At 34.8% G+C, this 20,683-nt stretch overlaps 2 protein-coding genes across 6 annotated transcripts; both read left to right on the top strand.

The window, feature by feature from the left end:
- The first annotated feature begins 69 nt into the window (after window positions 1-69).
- Window positions 70-7,458, top strand: LOC107031363 (5-oxoprolinase). Of its 2 annotated transcripts, none has more exons than XM_015232697.2 (2): window positions 70-265; window positions 3,300-7,458. In XM_015232697.2, exon 2 carries the CDS (start codon window positions 3,305-3,307, stop codon window positions 7,109-7,111), a length of 3,807 nt encoding a protein of 1,268 aa, XP_015088183.1. In that variant the 5' UTR covers window positions 70-265; window positions 3,300-3,304; the 3' UTR covers window positions 7,112-7,458. The 2 variants fall into 2 exon arrangements, with proteins under 2 accessions (XP_015088183.1, XP_027775464.1); XM_027919663.1 differs by having other exon boundaries at window positions 3,249-7,458.
- A 2,244-nt stretch (window positions 7,459-9,702) lies between these two features.
- Window positions 9,703-18,987, top strand: LOC107031790 (uncharacterized protein MAL8P1.12). Of its 4 annotated transcripts, none has more exons than XR_001458280.2 (10): window positions 9,703-9,863; window positions 9,953-10,038; window positions 10,738-10,882; window positions 12,232-12,367; window positions 12,447-15,832; window positions 16,670-16,740; window positions 16,851-16,909; window positions 17,250-17,307; window positions 17,506-17,585; window positions 18,704-18,987. XR_001458280.2 is itself a non-coding variant. In XM_015233265.2 (10 exons), exons 1-9 carry the CDS (start codon window positions 9,771-9,773, stop codon window positions 17,547-17,549), a joined length of 4,026 nt encoding a protein of 1,341 aa, XP_015088751.1. In that variant the 5' UTR covers window positions 9,703-9,770; the 3' UTR covers window positions 17,550-17,585; window positions 18,704-18,987. The 4 variants fall into 4 exon arrangements, 3 of the variants coding, with proteins under 3 accessions (XP_015088751.1, XP_015088750.1, XP_027767622.1); XM_015233265.2 differs by having other exon boundaries at window positions 12,232-12,310; window positions 16,665-16,740; XM_015233264.2 differs by having other exon boundaries at window positions 16,665-16,740.
- Window positions 18,988-20,683: the final 1,696 nt, after the last annotated feature.

Below are 20,683 nucleotides of genomic sequence, written 5' to 3'. Positions count from 1 at the left end.
AAGATATGAGATATTTTCAAAATTATTTTATCTTATTATTCATATTAGTATATATATAATAGTACTATATTCGAGATTATGTTGTTGTCATTTTTTACACAAAACCTCGTCATTATATGCCTTTTCTTCATCATCATCACGATTTTCTGCGAAGTTTCATACAGTGATTGAATACCAGCTTCTTGTTTAGTTAAAGTCTGCAAATGTTTGAATCGTTTTTGAATTTGTAGGTTGAAGAACTAAGCAGTTTGTCGTTGAATTTGAGGTACTAATTTTTTGCCTTTTCAGTGATAATTAGCTCATTATACATATGGGATTTGATTGAAAGTTGAGAAAATCTTGATGGATTGTAGCTATATTGAGATTTAAGGCGTAATGTTTGAGACCCATTTGTTAATTTTTGTTTGTTCATCTCCAGAACTTGAATTGATGCAAACCCATATGTGGGTTTTGCTTGCTTCATTGATTCTCAGATTCAAAATTATCGAAACTCAAGTTCTTGACTGTGTATATCTCCTCTCCCACTCCCTTGTGTGTTTTTTTTTGGGGCAATTTTTTGTTTTGAGTTGCTTGCTGTTTTTGATTCTTGGAAGTGTATTGATGCTTAATCAGTTGAGTTCATATATCTTCTTTCTTAGTTATAGTATTCGATGCACTATGAAGTCATAACTTTTATGTTGTTGATGTTGGGGATAAATCCGTAACAGAAATAATATTTGCGGTAATAAAGGCAACAAATGCGGAACACAACAATACGGTTAATCAACGAGAATAAAAGAGAAATAATGACACCAAAATTTTACGTGGAAACCCTCCTAAATAAGGGAAAAACCACGACCCGAGAGGAGCAACAAATATCACTATAGTAAGGATTTTACACTTGTATGTCTGAGTAAAACTCCAAAGACCACTACACATTCAAAAGAAATAACACTCTTTTGATTTTCCACCTCACTACAATACCGCTCACACTCTCTATTTTTCCTCGCAGATTATTTTCTTCTGTGATGCCTCACTCTTCTTTTCTCTCCTTTGTAATTCCCTTTTTTTTTTTTGGTGTATTTTGAAATGAGCAAGAGCTCTCTATTTATAGGAAAATCTACTCCTAATGATGTCACCAATGACATCACAAGAAACACAAGATTTCAACATTTTCACCTATGTAGAAATCTTGCTAAGATTTTAGTTGAAAAAAGAAATGGTGAGCTTTGAATTTTGTTGCAACATTTGTTGACTTTAACAATAATCAACAAACAAAATTCAACCATTTTTGCTATGTTTATCTACAATGGGTATGGACTCCACAGTTGAAGAATGTAAAAGCCCCTGTGATGAGATGAGTGGTCAACTTATATGGTTTCGAGCAATTTTGCCTTCGTGAGCTATATTTTGGGGTTGAGTAAGGCTCAATATTTGTTTCTTTATGTATGCTCTTTATTGAGTCTCAGCTGCTAGAATATCGTTGTTTTTGTTTGCACTTTCTTGTTATTGATTGTTAGATGGTAGAATATCATTGTTTTTGTTTGCAGTTTCTTGTTTTTGGGTTGCTTGCTTTATTGATTCTCAGATGCTAGAATATCATTGTTTTTTGTTAGCACTTTCTTGTTTTTAGGTTGCTTGCTTTATTGATTCTCAGATGATAGAATATCATTGTTTTTGTTAGCACTTTCTTGTTTTTAGGTTGCTTGCTTTATTGATTCTCAGATGATAGAATATCATTGTTTTTCTTTGCACTTTCTTGGTTTTGGGTTGCTTGCTTTATTGATTCTCAGATGCTAGAATATCAAAACTCAAGCACTTGAGTTTTGTATTGGATTATTTTTTGGGGGAAATTTTCTTGTTTTTGGTTGCTTGCTGTTTCCATAGTAGTTGAGTGCATACATCTTCTCCCTTAGTTATAGTGTTTGATGCTCTTCACTAAAAAGTCATAATTTTTATGCTTTTTCTCCCCCTCACTTTCTTGTTTTTGGGTTGCTTGCTTTGTTGATTCTCATATGCTAGAATATTCAAAACTCAAGCACTTAAAGTTCATCATCTTATCCTTCAGTTACAGTGTTTGATGCTCTTTTCCTTTTCTTTTTATGCAAAAACCAGGATACTCCTTTTAGTTGAACATAAAAGATCCTTTATATTTGTAAAAGTGGACAGCTTTGGTCCAACATATAACAGAAAAGACACAAGACACAGTTAAACTAAAGCCAATATGTAGACACTAACTCCTTAATCTTCCAAAATCCTATAAACTAAAGGACTTGTAGAGACTCTTTCTCCCAAAGACAATCTTCCCAAAGTCCCCCCTAGAAACAAAAGAGCTAATCTAGAAGCAATGAGCATTAATCAACGATAGATGTATGGATTCCACTAATGGATCATGGAAGGATATAATAAAAAATGTATTGAAGTTCAATCGAAGGAAAATTGTGCTTCAATCCTTAATCTGTGCAATTTTAAGGTTTAGTATATCAGTTTGGAAATTATCTCTCAATTAAATCGTGTTTGGTGGCCACGCGATTATGAGAGTGGGTCTGTAGCAACTAAATAGAGATTTGTTCACAGTGAAAACTGAGATGCATTATACACTTCTTTGTTTCTGGTGCAAGAAGAAAAGTTTGGGAAGAAGTTGAAGCTCTCCCGCTGTAAATGGGTTTTCTTTCCTCATTTAATGCCTTTTAACTAGATTATTACAGTTTTACTTTTTCTTTGTGCTATTTTTTTTTTTTGCTTTGCTTTATCCCTGCACTTTTGCGCCAAAAGCCAAATAAGGAATTAGGGATTTTCCTCTTTACAAAAGGAAAATTTAGGAAAAGGTTTCTTTAAGTCTTCTTTACGGTAGCTCAACAGGTGGTACTGTTAGTTTGTGTCTTTTTTCTGTTAGTTTTAAGAAATCTGCTATAGCTTGAACCAAAGCTGTTCACTTTTGTAAACATAAGTAATGTTTTACGTTCAGCTGTATTTATGAGGGATCAAAATATTCCTATGCCCATACTTAAGGGATTCTCAAGGTTTTTTCGTTTTATGGTTGCTGCCTCTATTGATTCTTATATGCAAGAATGTTAACATTCAAGCAATTGAATACATATATTGATTCCCTTCTGAACAGTGTTTGATGCTCCTCTTCTTGCAATTTCTTGTGGTCCATAGTCTGCAGTGGTGCTGTGTTTATTTTGCTACTAGTCTTTGGCTAATTGAATTTGTCATGCTTGTGACCAAAAGCCCTTTTTAACTCTCTTTTACTGGCAATATACCAGGTTATTGCAATATTTTTTGTATAATTAAGTCATTTCTTGCTCTTCCTACAGAAAGCATGGGTAGTCAAAGTGAAGCCAAACTCAAATTTTGTATAGACAGAGGGGGCACTTTTACTGATGTCTATGCAGACATTCCTGGTAAACCCGAAGGCCGAGTCATGAAGTTGTTGTCAGTTGATCCTTCTAATTATGATGATGCTCCAGTTGAAGGAATAAGGAGGATTTTGGAGGAATTTACTGGAAAGAAAATTCCCCGTAGTTCAAAGCTTCCTACCGATAAGATAGAATGGGTGAGGATGGGTACAACTGTGGCAACAAATGCATTGTTGGAGAGGAAGGGGGAGAGAATTGCACTGTGTGTCACTCGAGGCTTCAGGGATTTGCTCCAGATTGGTAACCAGGCTCGTCCACATATATTTGACCTCACTGTATCAAAACCATCAAATCTGTATGAGGAGGTTGTAGAGGTTGATGAGAGAGTTGAGCTGGTTCTTGATAAGGAGGGAGTAGATTTGAACTCTTCTCCATCACTTGTTCAAGGTATTTCGGGCGAGCTTGTCAGGGTTGTAAAGCCACTTGATGAGGAAGCTCTGAAACCGTTACTGAATGCTTTGCTGCAAAAGGGTATTAGTTGCTTAGCTGTGGTCTTGCTTCACTCTTATACTTACCCAGATCATGAGATACTTCTGGAAAAGTTAGCGCTTAGTTTGGGCTTCCGGCATGTATCTATATCATCTGCTTTAACTCCTATGGTTCGAGCTGTTCCTCGAGGTTTTACAGCAAGTGTAGATGCATATTTGACTCCCGTTATTAAAGAATACTTGTCAGGTTTTATGTCCAAATTTGATGAAGGACAAGGGAAGTTGAATGTTTTATTCATGCAGTCGGATGGAGGGCTTGCACCAGAAAATAGATTTTCTGGCCACAAAGCAATTTTGTCAGGTCCTGCTGGTGGTGTAGTTGGTTACTCTCAGACACTCTTCGGGATTGAAACAGACAAGGCCCTAATCGGTTTTGACATGGGTGGTACCTCCACTGATGTTAGCCGATATGCTGGTAGCTATGAACAAGTTATAGAAACCCAGGTTGCTGGTGCAATAATTCAAGCACCTCAACTCGATGTAAACACAGTCGCTGCTGGTGGTGGATCAAAGTTAAAATTTCAGTTTGGTTCTTTCCGGGTGGGACCAGATTCAGTGGGTGCACATCCAGGACCAGTTTGTTACCGGAAAGGAGGGCAGCTAGCAGTTACAGATGCAAATCTTATTTTAGGTTATGTCATTCCTGAATTTTTCCCTTCCATTTTTGGTCCCAATGAAGACCAGCCATTAGATATTGATGCTACCAGGGAAGAGTTTGAAAAACTTGCAAGGCAAATCAATTCCTACAGAAAGAGCCAGGATTCATCTGCGAGGGACATGACAGTTGAGGAGATTGCACAAGGCTTTGTGAATGTTGCCAATGAGACCATGTGTCGTCCAATACGACAGTTGACAGAAATGAAGGGACATGAAACAAGCAACCATGCGCTTGCTTGCTTTGGAGGTGCAGGTCCTCAACATTCCTGTGCCATTGCTAGATCACTTGGAATGAAGGAGGTTCTTATTCACAGGTTATGTGGAATCTTAAGTGCATATGGTATGGGGTTAGCTGATGTGGTAGAAGAGGCACAAGAGCCATATTCAGCTGTTTATGGTCCTGATTCTGTGATTGAAGCCTGTCGCAGAGAAACTATCTTGCTGAAGCAGGTGAAGTCAAAGCTGCATGAGCAAGGGTTCGCAGAAGCAAGTATCACCAGTGAAACATACTTAAACTTAAGGTACGAGGGAACAGACACCGCAATCATGGTAAAGAGACCAATCAATGATGATGGATCAGGAGGTGATTATGCTGCTGAATTTGTCAAGTTGTTCCAACGGGAATATGGATTTAAACTTCAAAACAGGAGTATAGTTATATGTGATGTTAGGGTTCGCGGTGTTGGAGTCACTAACATATTGAAGCCTCGAGCCCTAGATTCTGCCCTTGGTGCCCCTAAAATTGAAAGTCACTACAAGGTATACTTTGAGAGTGGATGGAATGACACTCCTTTGTTCAAGCTTGAAAATTTGGCATATGGGCATGTTATTCCTGGCCCAGCAATTATCATGAATGGAAATAGTACTGTCATTGTTGAACCTAACTGCAAGGCCATTGTTACTAAATATGGCAACATTAAAATAGAGATAGAGTCGACTTCCAGTACGGCGAAGGTAGATGAAAAAGTTGCAGATGTTGTACAGCTGTCAATTTTCAACAACCGGTTTATGGGAATAGCTGAACAGATGGGGCGCACCTTGCAGAGGACTTCTATATCAACAAATATTAAAGAGCGGCTAGACTTTTCTTGTGCACTTTTTGGCCCTGATGGTGGGCTTGTGGCAAATGCACCCCATGTTCCTGTTCATTTGGGGGCTATGTCGAGCACCGTTCGATGGCAACTGAAGTACTGGGGTGATAAACTAAATGAGGGAGATGTTTTAGTCACCAATCATCCTTCTGCTGGTGGTAGCCACTTGCCTGATATAACTGTTATTACACCTGTTTTTAACAAAGGTAGATTGATATTCTTTGTCGCAAGTAGAGGGCATCATGCAGAGATTGGAGGTATTACTCCTGGAAGTATGCCACCTTTCTCAAAGTTCATATGGGAGGAAGGAGCAGCAATAAAAACATTCAAGCTTGTTGAGAAGGGCATTTTTCAGGAAGAAGGAATCACCAAGCTTCTTTGTTACCCCAGTTCTGAAGAATCAACTCATAAGATTCCCGGATCGCGCAGGCTTCAGGACAATTTATCTGACCTTCACGCACAAGTAGCTGCAAATCAGAGAGGAATTACCCTTATTAATGAGCTTATTGAGCAATACGGTCTGGAAACTGTACAGGCATACATGAATCATGTGCAGGCTAATGCTGAAGAAGCAGTGAGAGAAATGCTTAAATCTGTTGCTGGGAGAGTTTCCTCCGAATCAAAAAGGTCTGGAGAGGGTGACTTAGTGACTATCGAAGAGGAAGATTACATGGATGACGGGTCTTCCATACACTTAAAGCTTACAATAGATTCTCGGAAGGGTGAAGCATTTTTTGATTTCTCCGGGACCAGCACAGAGGTTTATGGTAATTGGAACGCTCCAGAAGCAGTAACAGCTGCTGCAGTTATTTACTGTGTACGCTGTTTAGTGAATGTTGATATTCCTCTCAATCAAGGTTGCTTGGCTCCTGTAAAGATATATATACCTCCTGGTTCATTTCTCTCTCCGAGTGACAAGGCTGCTGTTGTGGGTGGTAATGTTCTTACATCACAAAGGGTCACCGATGTCGTTCTCACTGCATTCCAAGCTTGTGCTTGTTCACAGGGTTGCATGAATAATCTAACCTTTGGTGATGACACTTTTGGTTACTACGAAACAATTGGAGGCGGAAGTGGGGCTGGACCTACCTGGGATGGGACGAGTGCAGTCCAGTGCCATATGACCAACACTCGCATGACAGATCCAGAGATCTTTGAGCAAAGATACCCAGTTATATTGCATAAGTTTGGAATAAGAGAGAATAGTGGTGGTGCTGGACAACATAAAGGAGGTGATGGCATTATCAGGGAGATAGAATTCAAGCGGCCAGTCATCGTCAGTATCCTTTCAGAAAGACGTGTGCATGCCCCGAGGGGGCTTATGGGTGGAGCAAATGGAGCTCGCGGTGCTAATTTCCTCATCACCAAAGATAAAAGGAAGGTATATGTTGGTGGTAAAAACACAATTCAGGTACAGGCTGGGGAAATACTTCAGATTCTTACCCCAGGAGGTGGTGGCTGGGGTTCAATATGAATAATCCCAACCAAAAACTTCTACCGCGAAACTCAACGATGCAGTTACATACTCTCCATGCCACAGACACATCCACAGAGGAGAAAAAGCACAGCACCAAATAAGTGAAATGAGGAAACTTTCTATTGCTTAGTTTTAAAGATGTGTGAATTTCAATAGTTTCATGACTTCATATCAGCTTTTTGGTCTATACATGTCTATGTTGTCATCTGCGGGGGTTAAAGTGTGCCCTTCTTCTTTGTCTTTCGGAAACAACCTCTCTAATAAAAATGCTTCCTTTTGTTGGACCTTGTGTGAACGCAGGATGTTTTCGAAAATGAATTAATAAGATGTGTTATTTTATGCTAGTTCTTTCACTCACTAAGTTTAAACTCTTTTATTCTCCCTCTTCCTGCATTTGACAGGTGACCAGTGATATAATCAAAGACCAATATTTTCTGTTAGTCTTCAAAATTGGGAAAAAAGTTTGCAATATATTCGTATTTTGATCGAAATTATTGTTACGATTTCAATCTTTGAAAAGAATTTTTTATCCTTGTACTATTTAATAGTGTATTTTAATAATACTAGTCTCCGGGCACGTGCGTTGCACGTGTATCCCAAAAAAAAATCAATAAAAAAATAAATGAAAAAGTATATAATAAACTATTAGGAGAATTATGATGTTTTTTTCGAGTGTTCTTTCGATATTTTCGATCTACTGCACATTAGATAAGTCTCCAAAGCTTACCCATTTATAAGCAATTAAATATACAGACAGTCATCAACAAGTAAAATTTCCAAGAAAGACACATCAAGTTAAAGAATTAAAAAGGGAAAATGCGACGTTACTTAAAGTCATCTTGTATCCTTAATGTGTGTCGTTACAAATGTAACTACTTCCTTAAAAACTTTCAGATATACCCAGACTTACATTTACAGGCTTACAACTACTATCCATCACTGTTAGAGAAGACTTGGAGTTGCTACATTTGTTGAAGAAAATGTGATATATTTTGCTAGCAAACAACTGCAATTTCAATTTATTATTAATAGTTTAAAAGTTTAAACATGGTTTCTTTTCTGTGGGAAGCTATGCGTAGAGAGTTTCAAAGAGAGTTGATCATCATTCAGCATCAAACCATATGTGTACAACAACATTCAATTTTTGATATGTGTGATTATACCTTTCAAGCTATTTATTTTACCTATTAAAAAAATTAGAAAGTTATCATTCAAATGAAGTTAGCAAATCAAACGGAAAAATCTAGACTTAATAAGATTGTACCTGAAAATTAGAAGACATTCTTGTACCCACTTAACGATGGAAGCTTGTGTTGAATGACTAATATTGAGTATGTTTATATAGTGTAGTCTTGAAGATTTGTTGATAAAAACTCTTTGATATTATTGAGCATGTTTATATAGTGTAGTTTTGAAGATTTGTTGATAAAAACTCTTTGATATTCCTCAATTACTTAATTTGATCCCTTTCAACTTCTCATAATTAGCAAAATACGTTTCAACTTCTATATTAATTGAAACTTTATTAGTGTTCATCCTATTTGATTGTTTCACACATAGTAATTGAATAGACTGCTGAACTTCTCATTTTGCTCCTTTATTATGTAATTCAATATTACTATTTAATTAGATATTTAATTTATATTTGGGTAAAGTATTTTATTACTTTTTAATTTAGTATAGGGGCAAAGTAGTAATTCAACTTTACACTTTAGAGCTTCATGCTTATAATAATATATGATATGTGTTCACGTGGATATAAAAAAATTAAATAATTATAAATAGTAATATGTCCATATAAGTACATATATATCTTTAAAATACACTATTAAATAAAAGATTTTCATAAAGTTTAATATCGTAGCAACAATTTTAAGCAAAGTTAAAGTATTTTACAGACTCTTTCCCTTCATAATTCAAATGAATCTTCTGTTAATCTAATAGCTAATAAAAAGGGTAAAATTACTTAATTGCACAAACATTCCTATAGTTTGAAATAATTAATAATATATCATTTCACAAATTAATAATTTCTAATTAAATGCAAGGTCAACAACAAAACATATATCTCTTGATATTTTTTCGTTTAAAAAAGATTGACCGACCTAGTTTAACTTGAAACGAAATTTAAGAAAAGAAAGAAGATTTTTTAATTTTATGGTTCTAATTTAATGTTATGTCAAATGTATCAACATACCCTTTAATTTTGTGATCTTAAACATGCCACGTGAAAAGTTAAAAGTTAAATTGTTGTCAAAAAAGGAAAACGATAATTCTTTTTGAAACAAACTAAAAAAAAAGATCATTCTTTTTAAAACGAAGGGAGTACTATATACATGAATATTTGATACTGAAATATAAATATATAACGAGAGAGATGAGCCAGAAAGATCGTATATTTATAAATACATGTAAATTATATTCGAATACAATATATGAGTTCGGAGTTAAAAAAACAAAAAAATTTAAATTCGACAACAAAAATAAGTTTAAAATTAATAAGACAATAATTTTAAAAATTCCACTTTTGCCCTTTCGAATATTCATATGTATCTAAAATAGCACTAAAAGGAACACCAAAAGGGGTTGTTGGGGATTTGAGTGACAAAGGAAGAGAGTGTGACATTCCCGCGCAAGAAGAAGAAGGAGAGTGGCAATGGCTTCTCCTTCAACTTGTCAAACTCAAAGGGTTGACGAGAAGAAGGAACCCAAAAGCAGCAATTCATCGAAATCTTGTTTTCAGCCAACAGTGAGTGTGTCTTTTCGTAGCAATCCCTAAAAATTGATTCTAGTTTATTATCACTGAATTTTGAGTTTTTTGACCAAAAAAAAAAACAGGTCAGTTTGAAAGATTGGTGGCTTATTAGGGCTGAAAGAGATTCTCAAGGTAGAACCCTTGCCGTTGCTGGGCGCACTTCTCGAGAGTAAACTTTCTCTTCCTTTTTTTTTTTAATTGCTTTCAAAGTTTTGTTGCAACTTTTAAGCTCCCATTTGGCCATAGATTTTGTAGTTGAAGCATTGAGAATTTTAGTTTTTCAAGTTGTGATTTTTTTTTTCCTAGACCCCATTTGTGGGATTTTATTGGGTAATGTTGTTGTTTTTGTAAAGTTGTGATTTTGAATATTTGAAGTTGTGTTTGGATATACATTTTACTTGGAAAAATCTTAAGTTTTTGGGTACTCGAAAAGATTTGAAGAATCTGATGAAATTTAGCAGTCAAATAGATAAATTTTCAAAATATACTCCCGAAATCTATGGTCAAACGCTATCTTATAGTTGTTTTTAGGTATTTGTTTTTTTTTTATTTCGGATTTACTATGTGGTCATGCAAGTTTCTTGGTCACCTTGGACCTAGGTTACTGTTAAAGTAGGCAAATTGGCAATCGTATTAAAGAAGTAAAAGGCATCTGAAGTAAAAGGATGATGAGGCCAAGTAAGTTATAGAAGCAGTACATGTTTATATTTGGTTGGGGAAGCCGTAGTTTTTCAACTTAAGACCTCATTATAATTAAAGAACCCAACAAAGACATAGGTATTCTGTAGTTTTTTGTTATAGCTGACTCAGTAAGTGGCATTTTGCACTCAGATCCTTTTGTTTTAATCACTCTACTATATTCCTGTAGGGGTCAAGCTCTGCGAGGATTCACTTCTGCACCAATTCATAAGATATATGATGTTTTTAATCTAGAGACCATTGATGGGATGTGTGTTGTCCTCAAAGGCTTCATAAATAGAAGTCGTTCAGAGGAAAATGGTTTTCCATCTGAGGTACGCATGCTGTTTGCCCATGAAATCTTTTTGTTGATTGCAAAATGAGAATTTAATATAATCCTCCTCTTTTTTGCTACAAAATAGATTATTTTGTTTCGTGTTATCCAATGAATCGTATTGTTTGATTAGACTACCATCACAAAGATGGACGCTCTATCTAATTGCAGTAAGGATCTGTGGTTTCTCTTGACTTTAAAAGGAAAAGGAATAAAATAATAGCAGAAAGAACATACTTGTTTAGGTTCTTATGCTAGTACTGCACAATGATAATAGAATATAGAAGTAATTACTGATAGGTTAGGAAGTATAGAAGAAGATAGAGAGAAACTTCAGTAGACGTACTCCATCAAAAGCTAAGTCTTTTGAGTAGCTAATTCAGTATACGTACTCTACTGTTGTAGCATATTTACAAGGCTTCTCGATGCTAACCTCCTCTACTATACTACATTTTATAAAACTATGATTCATCAGAAGGCCTTTATTGATAGGTAGAAAATAAAAAATTGGAAGGGAGAGGTGTGTCCTTCCGAAAATATTTTTTCCCGTACTTGGCGTGTCTTTTTTTTTTTGAGTTGACAGAGAACACTTCCATCAGACTTGATTAGAAAAGTAGCAAAGCTTAAATAGGTAGTTCATTATAGTAGAATAATTTTTAGTTTGTTGTAAAGGTTAGATCAACTATTTTAGGGTGTCAATGAGTTTGATTTATCAGGAATCAAATAGCATTATCTGGACAAAAAATTGTTTTCTGTACAGAAATTCCCAAAAATTGTGAATGATGGATGAATTATCATCATCATTCATAGATGTGTCTCAAATGATTCTAGGAGTCCCGATTATTTGTAGTTTATTAGCATTAAATACAGATGTATATCTTGTTTTTTTTTTGGTATAACATGGCTATTGCAAATGATATAGGTGCTATAATTGTCTGTCTGAGCTTATTACACAATACGTAATGTAGCCTCTTGTTGTAAATACGTCCCAGCATTTACTTATTGCTGAAATTGATATACTAACTTCAACAACAATAATAATAAAAAGGTTCTAGGAGTCCCAACATAGACAATGTCTCAATATAAGAAAGTGATAGTAGTTTATTTTTCCTTATCATCTCTCCTGGAAAAAATCTGGAAAAAAAGTACTTCTAAGGACTTGGTGCAGTTTTTTACACTTGAATTCAGGGATTTCTTTGTTTGATGAAGTTTTAGCAATCATCATATGCTGACCAAAGGCATTCAGACAATTATGTTACCGTCACAAAGAAAAGAAAAAAGAGATTTTCGATAATTATAATTGGCGATTGGCGGTCCTTTGAATTCTTGTCAGTGGTTCTGTCTTCACAGGTGATTGAACAGTTTCTTTTTGGTTTTCCTCCTCAATGGGAGACGTTCAATGAGAAATTCTTAGGAAGAGATTCTAAAGGTAAGGCTTCTGCAAGCGATGCCCTTGGTTTTGAAAAACCATCCGGGTGCTCAGAAAGTAAGTTCACTCTATGAACCTATTTGTACGTCTGAAAGTTTTTGTTGTGGTCTGCTAATACTTTCTCTGCAACCTGCAGAGGTTAAAGATCTAAAGAACTTAGATCAAAATGATTATGTAGAGACTACCGGTGAAACAATTCAGGATCATAATGGGAGAAAAGATTATGAAGTAGAAGACAATTTGATGAGGGACAATCAGAATGATGGAGAAGTTGCAAGTGAAGTTATTGTACAAACTAAGACAAAAAGAGCAACCAGGTCATCGGACAAGATTAATTTTACAAACACTTCTACAAGCATTGCAGAGGAGCAAACAGTACTTGATCATCATGTGATAAAAGACTATGAAGTAGAAGACAATTTGATGAGGGACAGTCAGAATGATGGTGAAATTGCAAGTGAAGTTATTGTGAAAAAGAAGACAAAAAGAGCAACAAGGTCATCGGACAAGCTTAATTCTACAAACACTTCTACAAGCATTTCAAAGGAGCAAACAATACTGGATCATAATGGGATAAAAGTTTATGAAGTAGAAGACAATTTGATTAGGGACAGTCAGTATGATGGTGAAGTTGCAAGTGAAGTTAATTTGCAAAAGAAGGAAAAAAGAGCAACGAGGTCATCGGACAAGCTGAATTCTACAAAAACTTCTACAAGCATTGCAAAGGAGCAAAGATTACTGCATCATAATGTGATAAAAGACTATGAAGTAGAAGACAATTTGATGAGGGACAATCAGAATGATGGAGAAGTTGCAAGTGAAGTTATTGTGAAAAAGAAGACAAAAAGAGCAACAAGGTCATCGGACAAGCTTAATTCTACAAACACTTCTACAAGCATTTCAAAGGAGCAAACAATACTGGATCATAATGGGATAAAAGTTTATGAAGTAGAAGACAATTTGATTAGGGACAGTCAGTATGATGGTGAAGTTGCAAGTGAAGTTAATTTGCAAAAGAAGGAAAAAAGAGCAACGAGGTCATCGGACAAGCTGAATTCTACAAAAACTTCTACAAGCATTGCAAAGGAGCAAAGATTACTGCATCATAATGTGATAAAAGACTATGAAGTAGAAGACAATTTGATTAGGGACAGTCAGTATGATGGTGAAGTTGCAAGTGAAGTTAATTTGCAAAAGAAGGAAAAAAGAGCAACGAGGTCATCGGACAAGCTGAATTCTACAAAAACTTCTACAAGCATTGCAAAGGAGCAAAGATTACTGCATCATAATGTGATAAAAGACTATGAAGTAGAAGACAATTTGATTAGGGACAGTCAGTATGATGGTGAAGTTGCAAGTGAAGTTAATTTGCAAAAGAAGGAAAAAAGAGCAACGAGGTCATCGGACAAGCTGAATTCTACAAAAACTTCTACAAGCATTGCAAAGGAGCAAAGATTACTGCATCATAATGTGATAAAAGACTATGAAGTAGAAGACAATTTGATTAGGGACAGTCAGTATGATGGTGAAGTTGCAAGTGAAGTTAATTTGCAAAAGAAGGAAAAAAGAGCAACGAGGTCATCGGACAAGCTGAATTCTACAAAAACTTCTACAAGCATTGCAAAGGAGCAAAGATTACTGCATCATAATGTGATAAAAGACTATGAAGTAGAAGACAATTTGATTAGGGACAGTCAGTATGATGGTGAAGTTGCAAGTGAAGTTAATTTGCAAAAGAAGGAAAAAAGAGCAACGAGGTCATCGGACAAGCTGAATTCTACAAAAACTTCTACAAGCATTGCAAAGGAGCAAAGATTACTGCATCATAATGTGATAAAAGACTATGAAGTAGAAGACAATTTGATTAGGGACAGTCAGTATGATGGTGAAGTTGCAAGTGAAGTTAATTTGCAAAAGAAGGAAAAAAGAGCAACGAGGTCATCGGACAAGCTGAATTCTACAAAAACTTCTACAAGCATTGCAAAGGAGCAAAGATTACTGCATCATAATGTGATAAAAGACTATGAAGTAGAAGACAATTTGATTAGGGACAGTCAGTATGATGGTGAAGTTGCAAGTGAAGTTAATTTGCAAAAGAAGGAAAAAAGAGCAACGAGGTCATCGGACAAGCTGAATTCTACAAAAACTTCTACAAGCATTGCAAAGGAGCAAAGATTACTGCATCATAATGTGATAAAAGACTATGAAGTAGAAGACAATTTGATTAGGGACAGTCAGTATGATGGTGAAGTTGCAAGTGAAGTTAATTTGCAAAAGAAGGAAAAAAGAGCAACGAGGTCATCGGACAAGCTGAATTCTACAAAAACTTCTACAAGCATTGCAAAGGAGCAAAGATTACTGCATCATAATGTGATAAAAGACTATGAAGTAGAAGACAATTTGATTAGGGACAGTCAGTATGATGGTGAAGTTGCAAGTGAAGTTAATTTGCAAAAGAAGGAAAAAAGAGCAACGAGGTCATCGGACAAGCTGAATTCTACAAAAACTTCTACAAGCATTGCAAAGGAGCAAAGATTACTGCATCATAATGTGATAAAAGACTATGAAGTAGAAGACAATTTGATTAGGGACAGTCAGTATGATGGTGAAGTTGCAAGTGAAGTTAATTTGCAAAAGAAGGAAAAAAGAGCAACGAGGTCATCGGACAAGCTGAATTCTACAAAAACTTCTACAAGCATTGCAAAGGAGCAAAGATTACTGCATCATAATGTGATAAAAGACTATGAAGTAGAAGACAATTTGATGAGGGACAGTCAGAATGATGGTGAAATTGCAAGTGAAGTTATTGTGAAAAAGAAGACAAAAAGAGCAACAAGGTCATCGGACAAGCTTAATTCTACAAACACTTCTACAAGCATTTCAAAGGAGCAAACAATACTGGATCATAATGGGATAAAAGTTTATGAAGTAGAAGACGATTTGATTAGTGACAGTCAGTATGATGGTGAAGCTGCAAGTGAAGTTATTTTGCAAAAGAAGGAAAAAAGAGCAACGAGGTCATCGGACAAGCTGAATTCTAAAAAAACTTCTACAAGCATTGGAAAGGAGCAAAGAATACAGGATCATAATGGGAGAAAAGATCATAATGGGAGAAAAGACTATGAAGTAGAAGACAATTTGATGAGGGACAATCAGAATGATGGAGAACTTGCAAGTGAAGTTATTGTACAAAAGAACACAAAAAGTGCAACGAGGTCTGCGGACAAGCTTAATTCTACAAACACTTCTACAAGCATTGCGAAGGAGCAAACAATACTGGATCGTAATGGGAGAAACGACTGTGAAGTGGAAGACAATTTGATGAGGGACAATCAGAATGATGGAAAAGTTGCAAGTGAAGTTATTGTACAAAAGAAGACAAAAACAGCAATGAGGTCACTGGACATGCTTAATTCTACAAACAGTTCTTCAAGCATTGCAAAGGAGCAAACTGCAGATGTTAATCGAACAACTCACTTTAAAAGTTCAAGAACGGAAAATGCAAAAAGAAAATTGTCATATGTAAGTAGGCGCTCATAGAAAAGTTATCTTAATTTTACATTATGCATTCTTGTGAAAGTGCACTTCCCGTTTACATTTTTAACAGTTCTAAAATAAATTAGTGTTTTAGAAGCTTGACAGATGTTGAGCCTTTATAATCCTCATGATTCTAGGATTTTTTTTTGATAACCGTGGTGTGTGAGCCAGCTTGTGCGCACCTTAACTAATTCCATGAGATACCTGAGTGTAGCATGCACGCTCTATGCTTTTGGCCAGCTTTCCCTCTAGTAAAAAATTAGCTCGTACCCTCTCTCTGTCTAGGGATTCCTATCCCACCAGCAACCATGGTTCTAGGTGTTTCTCAAACTAATATTTCTTTTTAAATTTGCGACAAGTTTTTTTAGTATGAGATTTCTAGGTAAGTTAATATGGAGCTGGTATGAAGTTTAAACATGAGAAGAAAGCTATTAAAAACAGTGATGACATCTGCTTGTGTGAACACAATCCAAGCAATTCCATCTTGTTTTCTGGGTGGGGGTGGGTGTCTTAGTCCCAAAAGAGATCTGATACTCCTATCTTTTCTTGGCTGTTCCTCATTTAGCTGTTTATTTCTATGTTTTATGGTCAAGTTTGTATTATTGAATCTCTTTTCTTGTTCCCTTGCTTTTATAATTGGTTAATCGAATTGAACAACTGATACCTGGGAACAGTGTGAACTTGATAGCAACTTCCAATGCTTAATGTGTCCTTTTATACTTCTTGATCATCATTGTTTGAAACAAATTCCACACCCTATTTTTGGTTATATGTTTGATTATTTTTAAGTTTTTTATTTTTTCTTTTGTTTACTTAGGGAAGTCCTCAGCAAGGGAAAGAGGCAGTTCGAATTGTCTCTCCTGAACCTTTGAGTTTTAACAGATCTAGATCAGGTGCATTGGTCATCAGAGCTAACTATTTCTAGGGTTCTCAGAGAAAATAATTTTGCTTATGATTATGTATATATAATGTAAAAACTTTGCCTGCATTTGTATTTCTGTAGGGAGAGTGCTACTTCCTCCGATGGCATTTTGGCGCAATCAAAGAGCAATTTATGATGCGGTTAGTCATCACATTTTGCATATACCTTTATATAACTCGGCCATGAATCTTGGGCTATCATCTAATCTTTTGCACTTTAAGGTGCTACAGATTCTTTTCATTACAGGCATCTCATGTCATATGCATCTTTCATTCTAAGCAACTTGATTCTATGCCTAATTTGAAGCAGATTTATGAACTTTTAGGCTTTGGAATATGTTAAGCTCGGGTGTATGGAGGAGTACTTAGGGTTTTTGATTTGTGTATCTCCTTTCAGGCGTATGCTCATTTGCTCTTATTAAGGAGATATGTATCTCAAAATTGGTCCATCTTCTTATAACTACCCTTATATATGTTTCAGGATCAGAGTGTTACAGAAGTTAAACAAGGCGACCCGAATCTGGATTATCTATCTAGAGGTGCTGCACGATCTCTTTATTTTCCTTATGAGATGATTCATATCAAGAATTTTGCTTGAGTGAGGAGTGAAGAAATTTTCGTCTAGCTCCCTAACCTATAATTTACTTGTGAAATAGATCTTCCCTTTGCTATTCTCACAGTTGTACTTTTCATGCCTGTTGCTTATGTAATTTATTGGATGTTTATGGCTTTGGCAGTGTGTAGATCTGAACCATCAAAAAAGAGACGGCAACGCAGATGAAAGTTAAAGCTCCTATCGTCTAGTGGAAATGTAAAGGTATGTTAAGTATTCATTTTTAACATCTTTGAATCAGGCGATCTTCACAAAACAACCTAAGAGTCTAATTGTTGTCAAAGGCGCTTTAAAAGCACACTTAGGCCCTGAAGCGAGGCAGAAAACATGTAGAGCGCTTCGCCTCACTTTATAGGCGCTTCAGTGTCGTCAAGGCTTTAAGACATACTTTTTCTTTGCTAATGAGTGCAATCTTGAAGATGCGACACTAAAAAATTGATATTTTACTTTATCATAATGTATTTTCAATTTCTTTGTCCATAAATTTATTATTCATGCTTGTGATTATTAATCTTGGATTACACATCTATTTATATTTTTTTCTCCATTTGCACCTTTAGTCAGTAAAAGTCAAGTTTCTTTTTAATCTGATCAAATAAAGGAAAGAATATATTTTTTTCGTACTCTTTCACAACATAAATATTGTTAAGAACTCTCCGGCATGAAAACAAAAAAGTTTGTGACGCCATGGTTTATTTGCGCTTAAAGCCCAAAGGATTTTGGAGCTTTTTTTGTGCTTTTGGCTTTTGATAAAGTTGGAGTCTATGTTGATACTTTTTGGAAGGATTCAGAGTAACTTCAATATTTGTTAACCAGCAAGTTGATAAACTCTGTACATCTTTTATACATGTTCTCTGGTTATGTTTTTGGTTAAAGTGGATGTTTATCATTGCTAATAAAAGACAGAGCAACAAATAAAGCAAAAGAACTCATGAGGGTTGTATTTGGTTTCAAAGAACTGAACTTATTATTAGTACTCCACAACTCTTGACAAGATTCCTTACTAGTCCTCTCTGTATGGTTCGTCGTGATGCATATAAGCAAAATTAGAAGAAAATCAGTTTCTGAACTTAAACTAAAAGGCGAAAAAAACTTCTACTTTTATTTAGTTTCCGTTATTGCCTCTGTTTCACTGTTTGTTCAGCCGAGAGTATTTCAGAAACAATCTCTCTACTTTCTCAAAGGTAGAGGTAAGGTTTGCATACACTCTACCCTTCCAAGACCCCTCTTTGTTTGTGTACTTGTTTACTTTTATTTAGTTTCCCTTTCATAATCAAAGTTGCGGATTTTCTCGCGTAACTCTCTGTTAATGTTTTGTTCAGGAACTTGAAGGGGAGGCATAAGCAACAGTGGCACATTTGTACAAAAATGTGTAAAGGCTCTACAGTTTACTAATGCCATTTTTGGATGCATGTTTTCTTGACAGATATTTCTTTTTGTTTCTTAGAACAGCTTGCAAGCTATGATGTTTAACTCATTTATGCAGCTAGTTATGTTAATATATAGGTTCACTTGGACTGTATCTTGGTATATCTGAAAGCAAAAAACTTTTCAAAACACATCATGGTGTATTGTGTATCAGAAATAGTTTCTCCGTCTTCACAAAGTAAGGGTAAAGTCATGTATCAGAAATAGTTTCTCCGTCTTCACAAAGTAGAGGTAAAGTCACTCTCTCCAGACTTTTCAAACGCATCATGGTGTATGATGTCTGGTGTATCAGAAATAGTTTCTCTGTCTTCACAAAGTAGGGGTAAGGTCACCCTCGATCTCTACTACAGTTGGTATGTTATTGTTATGTCATGGTCATATGTTGTCTTCCAGTGTGAATACCAATTTTTTTTACTTTTTTTTTTGTTCAAAAATCCATCGATCAATATGAATCTCGAGAGTAGATGGTTGATTGTTACCTCCTTGTCATGTAGGCTTTCCTATCGAGATTGTTATGGTCCATCAATACAAAAATATTCGATAGCCTATACACCGAATAATTTTATGTATCAATCAAGTTTAACCAAATGTAAATTTGATTATTTTATTTGATTCTTACCTTCCGTCAGCACAAATATTAGTTTAAGCAAATTAAACCTTTAATATTTAAAGGTTTTGAATATTTCATCCATTTTTTTACCCTCCTAACAATAAAGATTTTGAAGCAAATGAGACCTTAATTCTTTATCTAATTGTGTATTAAATAACTCTAGGAGTTATATATATCATGATTTTCGTTGATCACTATATTGAACTGAAAATTAAAGAAAAATCTAGATAATTTAATTCCGCATTTTAAAAACAATATGAAATATTTCTTATAAGAATTATTATTTTTATTTTCTTAAAAAAAATAATCGGTTCCCCACATCCTGGACTTCTTGTCTTTTGAGTACATTATATGGTTTTTTTCCAAAGTGAAGAGAAATAAATAAAAAACTTCTTTTTGCTTATATTTGTCCATTTTTAGAAGAAATAATGTATAAATAAAGCAATTATTAATTGTTTTTTTTCTTGATGATTTCATCTTCCCAGCATGTCCACTATAAAAAGAAAAAAGAAAAATTGAGCAATTTACTATTTGAAAATGAAAGGACAATATAGAGAAATCATTACATTTATTTTCCACTTTGTAATTTTTTGTGGTTGATAAAAATTCTCAAAACAAAAATAAAATAAAAATAAAAAACTTACTTTTCTCTATGTATGGATTTAGTTGGGGGAGGTGTTCATGATTCGATTTGAATTTATTTAACTTGTTAAGAAATTAAATTAATTAATTTTTTAAAAAAATATTAATTTTTTTCTTCAATTTGATTCAATTTTCATGAACTTTTTTGAGATATAGAAATATTAAAAAAGTCAAAACTATCCACAAAAATTTGCTACTACTTTTTTTTTTTTTTTTGTGTTTGTGTGGAAGAAAATAAAGAATTTATATTTAGTGCAGTCACATTCATCCACTATTTAATGTTCAACAAGTACAGATTATAAATTCATAAGTTATGCAATTTTCTACAATTTTAATCATTATAATGAAAGATGTACAATCAAATTTGGTCCTCAAATAAATAAATACTAATTGTTTTAATTTAATACAGAGTTTTATTATTAGTTGTTGGTTTTAAACGAGGAACTTTCACATATAGCCACTCAAAATAGCTTTATTATTCTCCATAGCTATAGTTGATAATTACAATTCGTAGTGATACGTTATAGGGAGGAGAGAGGCAAGCGAGAGAGGACAAAGACTGGGAGAGAGATAAACTGTATATGTATATTGGTCAGATACTTTATATATATATATATATATA

The sequence above is a fragment of the Solanum pennellii genome, chromosome 9 (assembly GCF_001406875.1).
Source record: "Solanum pennellii chromosome 9, SPENNV200".
NCBI lineage: Eukaryota > Viridiplantae > Streptophyta > Magnoliopsida > Solanales > Solanaceae > Solanum > Solanum pennellii.
The sequence above is the reverse complement of the archived record's forward strand: the minus strand, read 5'-3'. Positions and strand labels throughout refer to the sequence as shown.

Excerpts from the sequence above, each read along its gene's own strand:
- LOC107031363 (XM_015232697.2), top strand. The coding sequence starts at position 3,305 with ATGGGTAGTCAAAGTGAAGCCAAACTCAAATTTTGTATAGACAGAGGG.
- LOC107031790 (XM_015233264.2), top strand. The coding sequence starts at position 9,771 with ATGGCTTCTCCTTCAACTTGTCAAACTCAAAGGGTTGACGAGAAGAAG. Across the intron at positions 16,910-17,249 it reads AAAGAGCAATTTATGATGCG|GATCAGAGTGTTACAGAAGT; the intron begins GTTAGTCATCAC and ends TATATGTTTCAG. Across the intron at positions 17,308-17,505 it reads TCTGGATTATCTATCTAGAG|TGTGTAGATCTGAACCATCA; the intron begins GTGCTGCACGAT and ends TGGCTTTGGCAG.